The 8,487-nt window shown below is 32.7% G+C and overlaps 1 protein-coding gene across 1 annotated transcript; it reads right to left on the minus strand.

Annotated features, from left to right (window-relative positions):
* Positions 1–1,732: 1,732 nt before the first annotated feature.
* On the minus strand, positions 1,733–6,889 carry LOC120086227 (Rab3 GTPase-activating protein non-catalytic subunit). The gene is made up of 8 exons (XM_039042773.2): positions 6,370–6,889; positions 5,266–5,400; positions 4,879–5,070; positions 4,691–4,752; positions 4,383–4,540; positions 2,993–3,141; positions 2,752–2,901; positions 1,733–1,963 (listed from the first exon to the last, which is right to left on the minus strand). Exons 1-8 carry the CDS (start codon positions 6,715–6,717, stop codon positions 1,787–1,789), a joined length of 1,371 nt encoding a protein of 456 aa, XP_038898701.1. The 5' UTR covers positions 6,718–6,889; the 3' UTR covers positions 1,733–1,786.
* Positions 6,890–8,487: the final 1,598 nt, after the last annotated feature.

Below are 8,487 nucleotides of genomic sequence, written 5' to 3' on the forward strand. Positions count from 1 at the left end.
GCCATCTTCTTAGGTGCCATTTGCCTTGTTTGGATGCTGGGAGAGAGATGAGAGGTAGAGAGGTCCCACTGGGCGTGCCAATTTGTTCACACGAGGTTTCTGAAGAAACGTGTTTTGTGGAGTTGAACTTGAGTTGGTGTTGATGTTGAAGTTGATTTGATGCGATGTGGTTCGATCTCTAGTACTTGATCCTCTAATTCTCTCTCGATTGGGTGAATGTGCTTGACTTAAAGAAGAAAAGCATCGAACGTTCTTGAAGTAGAAGTCTTGGAAGAGTCTTTGGGTCTTCAAGGGTCTTCTGTCTTCTAGGAGTTTCAGGAGTTTTGGGAGTCTTTTGCTTGTTGATGAATTCTCTCTGAGTTTTCTAAATGTAGAAAATGTTGACCCTTGCAAATAAAGGGAGGTTCTCTATTTATAGAGCTCCCTGATGGACTTCATGAGCTTGGGACTAGCCTTGATTGGCCCATGGGCCTAATTTAATTGGACTTGGGCCTAGCTCTTTAGGCCTAATCAATTGGACTTGAGCCGGGTCTTTAAACCCAATTAACTGGGCTTGGGCCTATTTTGGCGTGTTAGGCCCACCTTAAGCCCATATTTGGGCGTAACTAGGCCAACGTCCAAATTATAGCGTCAAATTGGTCGAAATTGATTTTACTCAATCGACGTTTGCAACGTAAACATAGAATTTGTCCTCAGATTTCAATTTGAGACACATGTCAACTTTTAATTGGTCACAAATTTGACGATTTCGGAATTCCATCGTTAATTTAACGAATGACGTGGTCTGTGGTTGGTCCGAAATCTATCTTCCAACACATTGAACTAAGCTCATTTTTACTACATTTAATTTCTTAGATTACGAAACAAATATATATATAACATTAATACATGGTTTACAGTCTGGGATAAATATCATAATTATTTTGGTCTGCTACCATTTTTTTTTTCCATTCTTTGAAAAGTTGGTCAGATACCATTTGTAAAAACTATCATCAAGCACATTAAATTTGTGACCAAAAGCTTTTATTTTATTTTTTTAAAAAAAAATCAAACAATGTTTCTAAATAGATTCTATGGTATATTTGTAAATTGTAATTACTTAATTGTTTGGTTTCAATTTTTCTTTTAATTCAACCAAAAGCTTTAACCATCAAAGGTGATAATTAATGTTGAGTTAAATTTTTTTCGAAGTAAATGTCAATTATACTCGAATTGACATGATAATTATATGAACTTTTAAATCAATAATATAAATTTCTTTCAAGTTTGTTAAGTCATTGTTATAACTTGATAATTAATACTATTCTTTTTCTTTTCCCCGAAAGAATAATTAATACAATTCTTAATCCTTTTATCATTATTGCAAAATAGATATCATAGTTTCATTTCTAAGAATTATTTTGCTGATTTGCATAATACAATAATTTTAGATTTCAAAATATCACATATATGATAATCTCATAAAACTGACCACACATTAGTTAATCTAAATTCATAGATTTATTCATTACCATAATTGCAGTAAAAAGTTCTCTCATTTGATCAATTAAATTACTCTTTTTAATTTACTTTTTTAAACATTTGAAAGTCATTCTGAACAGACATTTAGATGGGAATCAAAGGAATCAACCGCCATTTTTGCTTTCAATATAGAGGTAAGCTATCTCATCAAAAGATTGGATAAACGAATCATAACTAGGCTTGAGAAGCAGCTCTTCAACAAACCAAATGGTAATGGGAAAGAGATTATTTTTCACTAGAGAAAACCATTCTGTTTCAAAGTTCATCATAGGGTTCGGTTTATAACAGAAATCTGACCAGAATCTCCGTTTAATAAGAAAACTTCCAATGGAACATAAGGGGAAGCCATGGACGATCCAAACCTCGAGGAAGGTTGCAGTAGTTTGCTACCCTTTGTACATCGAATGGTTCGGAGGCGACGCCCCGTTCTCATCTGCCATATCTGCCACATATCACATAAATCTTTTTGAGTCACTTGGAAGAAGCCAGTGCTTTAAATAGAACCAAAATGTGCCAGAAACATTTAACAAGATTCCACAGAAAAATGTCATTTATAGGCCAAATTAAAGTATATGAAGCAACGGGATAAGTGCATAAGGTAACTAATGTATGTATCCATGATTATAGGAACTTTTGCTCTTTTGCTTGCAGAATTATAAACAAAAGGATTATCATTTTTATGCTCAAGAGGTTTTCCTAGGATTTATTCTAGCGTGGTGGATAGGCTCTCCTTACACTCGTTGTTTTCATCTACTATTAGCTAAGAGTAACCAAGTTAATAATGTCCATTAACAACTAAGAAGATGATAGAAATGCCATTAGGATAAAAATAGGGATATTAATAAAGTAGGTATAAGGGGTATGTTAGTAATTAGTTAACAAGTTTGTTAGGAAAGTTCTGTTGTAAATACGAGGAGGTAAGCATTATCTTAGTGAATGATTTAGGACTTGAGAGAGATCTCAAGAGAGGGAGGGTCCACGTACCTTGAACACTTGGTTTCCCTTGTAGTTTGGTTATTTTTTAACTTTCAATATATTTGAGTTCGGTTATATGGTTGTGTTTTATCTTCTAATTTTGCAAATCATATTAACTTTCTCGTCAAAGTCTGGTTTTTGACATGGGGAAGATCAAGCAAAACTTAACAGTCAGGAATCTTCAAAAGATAGATAATAAAACTTTTCTTGAACAAACGTAAAGAGTAAACTCAATTTATGAATGGAAAAGAGTACCTCAACTATCCCCTTTCTTGGTGCATGAATAGCCAAACACAAGCAGTAATCATTTTTTGATGGTTCATAATCTATGGAATTAGAACTTGACGATGCAGTATCTCTATTGACTAGCATCTCCATGAACAGACAGTTAGCATCACGATATCCCTGTATTTTATTTTAAAGGGTTTGTTAGAAGAAAGAGGGACCAAATGATGGAAAAGAATTTACTTTAAATCATTGAAGTTTAAAAGATGACCTTCCATAGCCGCACCACCACAAGTGCCTGCGTGTCTAGGAGCAGTATTCGACCCAGTGAATCTGTAATCGCTGCCAATGTACCGCTTGGAGACAAAGTCAATTTCTCACCCTTTCTTGGATGGTCCTTCAGGCACGTCAAAGGAGAGGCTGCAGCAATCATGATGCCAAGAAGTTCCTAAAAATTTTGTAAAAATAGTACAATAGCTGATGCGTAGTTGTTAGAACACTCGAGCAACATGTAATGTAACTAACAGTGACATGAACTCAAGATCTAGATATATCAATATCATATGAAACTTGCATCTTTATCATATAACTAAACAGAAATTGAAAAGTGTACAACAAATTTCTCTATTTAAGCCCCCATGATACTAATCTCAGGACTTATAAAGATAAAGAAGGAAAAAGACAAACTAAAGACAACAGAAAGCATAATAATAAAACTTTAAAACTAGCTTTGACACGGTATTCCCAACAATTGGATTTTCGTCGAGACATAATCAAAGGCTCTATAAGTGCTCAACAACGTAAAACAGTTACTTGGAAACTGTTTCAAGCAAATGTGTACATTCTTATCTTTTTTTTTTTTTTGACAGACTAGACAAATCTTATTTTTTTTCCTTTTGATATTCCTAGTCTAACGAAAAGACTTTTTAGACCTTGGATATGGACAAACACATAATTGACTATTTTGGATAATAGAGAAGAAAAGACAAGCGAAAATCAGAAAAAAGAGGCGGACATAAGAGAAAAGCAGAAAAGAGAGGAAAAGGCACGTATAGAAATAGAAGAAGACTGGGATAACATTCTATTTGCTCAAGTAATAAGAGTTTTTTTTGTTAGTAACTCAATCAATTCTTACAAAATATATTGTCTTACAATCATTGATAATAGCTAAATATCTAATCTGTATGCTATTATTTCAATTTCCTGAATGGTCCGAGGATTTTAAAAATTGGAATAAAGAAATGCATGTAATGTGCACCTATAATGGTGTTCAACTATCAGAACAAGAATTTCCAAAAAATTGGTTAACGGACAGTATTCAAATAAAGATCTTATTTCCTTTTTGTCTGAAAGCGTGGCACACATCTAGGTTACAATCTCCTAATAAAGATTCAATAAAAAAGAAAGGACAAAAAAACGATTTTTGTTTTTTAACAGTTTGGGGAATGGAAGTTGAACTGCCTTTTGATGTATGATGAGCTCAATGTTTAACTTCTTAGATGCTTAAAGCTACCTATCTGTTCACAATGACCAATACAGAACTCGATATCTTTGCACGTCGAGCTTGCCTGACAAAATAATTAGATAGGAGATCCAGCGAAACAAACATAGAATCTTAGGAAAATAATAATTGATTAAATATTGCAACAAACTATTCGCACCTCGAGCAAAAGCTTGACCCTTCACATCTGGCTTTTTAGATGTTTTTGGTTCACTTCGCCAAATCAATTTTGAAAAGGAAGCTATTGTTGAAAATGTTGCAGGGACAACTTTTGATAAAATGGCTCCAACTAAAGACCTGCTTTTGTCTTCAGAAAGTCTTTTACATGATGCCACCAAACAAAGTAAAGCAAATGTCACAATAATTGACCAGATTCAACTATAATAGTTTTATCGCATTGATGAAGATTAATTCCATTATGCACAATAACTTGATAAGCATAAATAGCAAAAGACCAGACAACCTGACCTGAATGCTGAAATTACAGCATCCTCTCCAACAGTGACTGCACAAAAATAACGTTCACTTGACTGCCCAACAATAAAAGCAGCTGAATTCAAATACCAGAATAATTTCAGAGAGCTTCCACGATATAAGCACTGCTCCTAGAACAATCTCCAAGTTGTTCCAATGAAATAAAAAACCTATCTCTTTACCTGGAGCTCCATCAATGGAGGAGGCATAACGCCAGTGATTGCTGCATCTGCACAAGCACCGTATTTGCTGACATTCCATACTTGATAAGCTAACTTTTCAAAAGAATTTTCAGAATCCTCCATATCCCACCGGTCTGATTTTGGATCCCAAAACCGTGCATTTGATTCTTGAAACCACTTTTGCAGTGTATTCTGTCACCAAAGCATGTAGAAACTAACATCAGAGTTCTCAAAAGGAAAGAAAATTTATGAATTATGGACGACTATAGCTCCACAGCACAATCTATAAATCCCAAGAAAAAGCAGCACAATAATCTAAACCTCCTCTATTTGCCAAGATCAAATTCATATTTTCAAGATTAGTAATTAAAAAGTGGTAGCAAGAACCTGCATATCAGATCCTTCAATTCGAGCAATAACACCTGGCATAGCAATCGAAACCTCCTCGAAAGAAGATCCATGGGATAAATCTCTCTTCGAACCATGAACCCTAATCTTTATAATTCTTCCAGGATGGATCATCTAAAAGCCCACAAATTGGCAATAAATTCCATCAGCATTAAAAACCAAAAATGGGAGCCATATTCGGTGTCATAAAAAATTAAGTTTCCAGCAAAGAAAATACTAAGTTTTGCAAGCATGTAATGCTTGAATCTAAACTAACATAGCTGCATTACTTATACTAACAATGAGCACTTTAATCAAAATGAATAAAATTCCAAGTCAAGAAACCAAATATTATTCATCTGATATTTTCCCTGCAGGAGGATTGACGATTAAATACATTTTACTCCCATGCATTTCCAGTAGAAAATCATCTTGTGTATCACCTTTGACTAAACTAAGGTTTTAACTTGAAGCATACTTAGGTGAGATTCTGTCTCATCCTTTTACTCTTTTTTCCCTATAGATGCATGAATTCAAATACACTCCTCAAATAATATTAGGCAATTGCAAATTTTGTGAAGTCTTGAAGATATAAAGCCCGGTAGACTACCAATAAATCCAAATGAACGCCAATAATCATAGTAGCATCGGGATTTTAAACTACCAATACAGTGTTCAAATAATTAGTGCATCTACCATTCCACCAGCATCTTCCCAGGTGAAAGATCATACAAAACCTACAAGTACTTCCATAATTATCATCTTTCTTTTAATGAGAAAACTGTACACCCATTGAGAGAGAAATAAAAGAATCCACGGGTAAAAACCCCCCAAAAAGGAGCCAACCAACAAGAAAGGTTCCATAATTACACATCTTAAGCGAATACGCTTCTAAAACAGTTGTGAGCTTGTGAGCTAAATTATAATGCATTCTTAATCAAACATTTCCTTCATTTCGTAGAAATCAGATTTTTTATTTTTGTCATAGATTTAAGAACAATGATCCCATGAAAGTTTCTTAAATTTCAGTTCCCCCAATCAGCTTTTCTGGTGATGAAATCAACATGTCAACACGATCAAAAGCGAGAAGAGTGGCTGGATTACCTGTTTGAGAATCAAATCCCCACTCAAGGAGTAAATCAGCAAATACCCACAAGAAGTCCCGACCAAAAGCACCTTAATTTCATCGAACACCAACCATTCTAAAGCGGAGATGTACTCCGCTTCGATTGGAGACAAATCAGAAGGCCTGATCTTCGCCTGATATCCATCGGAACCGGCCCAACCAAGAACAAGAATGATGGATCGATTGGCCAGCGCCAAAGAGTGGGAATCGAGGGCGCATAGAAGATTGGGGTTGTCGACGAGCCAGCCTTCCTTTCCAGCGCCAAAATCAGCAAGCTCCTCGCAAGCTATGCAGCCTAACTCCGTCGTGAAAGTTCGTCTCGCCATTGCCGGAAAAAGGACCTTGAATCCTATGCTTTAATGGAGATGAAATTGAAGCAAACCCATGATGAAGATTTGAGTTGGAAGAGATCGAAATTATTGACAACTTTTGCAGGAAGAAGCGTGCCTGAGGAACACGCGTCTTATTCGTATTTCCAAATCTAAACTGCGAAGCACAAGAGAACGAGTAATGGTATTAATTTAATATGTAATTTTTACACAAATCTTTTTCTAATTTTGTCCATTTTATTTTTCTTTTAAATTTATCGATAAGTTTTCTAGGTTTTCTTATTTTCTAATCTGAAAATTCTATGAAAAAATATTTTCAAGAAGGCGTTTGGAGCAATAAGTTAGTTATTATAATCCTAAATTATTATAGTTAGTTTGTGTTTGGAGCTTAAATTATAATAGTATGTGTTTGAGGTATAAACTATTTTAGTTTGATAATGGAATAGTAAATACTGTAATAAATAATAAAAAAATGATAAATGTAAAATAGTAAAAAATGTAGTAAATAGTAAATACTCTAACACATAAAAGTTTTGAAATAGTGCTGACTTAGCTGGTTAAGGGTTTTGAAATAGTTTTTATAATAGGTGGTTATTATATTTTGATGATAATCCTTACCCCAAACGCCTTCTAAATTTTTATGGTTAAACTTGAATTTTAGCACAAACAAAACTATAATGTCATAGTGAATTTATTTTTAAGTGATAAATGTCATGTACTCAATTTGACATTTATCTCTATAATTATTATGATAAAAAAGACGAAACTAAAAAAAAAATCAAATAAATAAATATAATGTAAACAAGTGAGGGAGTAGTCATAAGTATACGCATTTATATATAATTGTACTGTTTTCAAATATAATAAAATGAGTCAATTTATTTATAAATATAGTAAAATGTCATTATCCTAAACAATGATAATGATAGACGATAACATTTTGTTATATTTGAAGATAAGATTTAATAGTTTTAATAATTATGCTATATAATTTCTATTTGCATTTCAACTACTTTCTTGGAGTGCCAATAGTGTTTTTAGTTAGTATGTTTAGATAATATAAAAATGTGTGTAGTTGCTTTATTTTATCAATTAATGCATAGAAAATTAGTAATTTGATTACATCCTTGTGATTATGGTCGAAAGACTTGGAAGGATTCATTCCTCCTTTTACTAAAAAGCCATAAATTATATTTTTGTGGGTATGGAATAATAATAATTATTATATATCTATATATTTGACTATGTGTAGAGTGGAAACTTCATACGTCTAATATCGAAATCGATAGTATAAGATTTATATTGTTTGAGTTAAGCTTATTTTAATTTAAAATATTTTATAGACTTTAGTAGTCATTATTATTTTCATCAATATTCTTTATTAGAGAAAGTCACTCGAATAAATAAAAACTATCCAGACTACATTCATAAAATCCACTTTCTCATGTCCCATTCAGTAATATCTTTAAAAAAAAATAGTTTATAAACACTAATTTCACCTTTAAATTTTTTTATTTATTCTCTACTTTTTCCAATATTTTTTGTCGTTTGATAACTATTTAATTTTTTTTTTTTAGCTTTTGAAAATTAAGCTTATAAACACCTCTTCTTGCTTTAATATCTACTTTTTATCTATAATTTAAAACACAAAGTCAAAATTTGAAAACTTAAAAAAGTAATTTATAAGTTTTAAGATTGATACAAAACATGGTAAAAAATTTATAAGAAATAGGTTAAATTTTCAAAAACAAAAAACGAAATAGTTAC

The sequence above is a fragment of the Benincasa hispida genome, chromosome 9, assembly GCF_027475165.1.
Source record: "Benincasa hispida cultivar pf3 chromosome 9, pf3_genome.v1.1, whole genome shotgun sequence".
Taxonomy (NCBI): domain Eukaryota; kingdom Viridiplantae; phylum Streptophyta; class Magnoliopsida; order Cucurbitales; family Cucurbitaceae; genus Benincasa; species Benincasa hispida.

Coding starts and splice junctions, on each gene's coding strand:
- LOC120086227 (XM_039042773.2), bottom strand. CDS start 6,717: ATGGCGAGACGAACTTTCACGACGGAGTTAGGCTGCATAGCTTGCGAG. Junction 5,401..6,369: donor GGGATTTGATTCTCAAACAG/GTAATCCAGCCA, acceptor GTGGGCTTTTAG/ATGATCCATCCTGGAAGAAT. Junction 4,753..4,878: donor CTCCATTGATGGAGCTCCAG/GTAAAGAGATAG, acceptor ATTGTTGGGCAG/TCAAGTGAACGTTATTTTTG.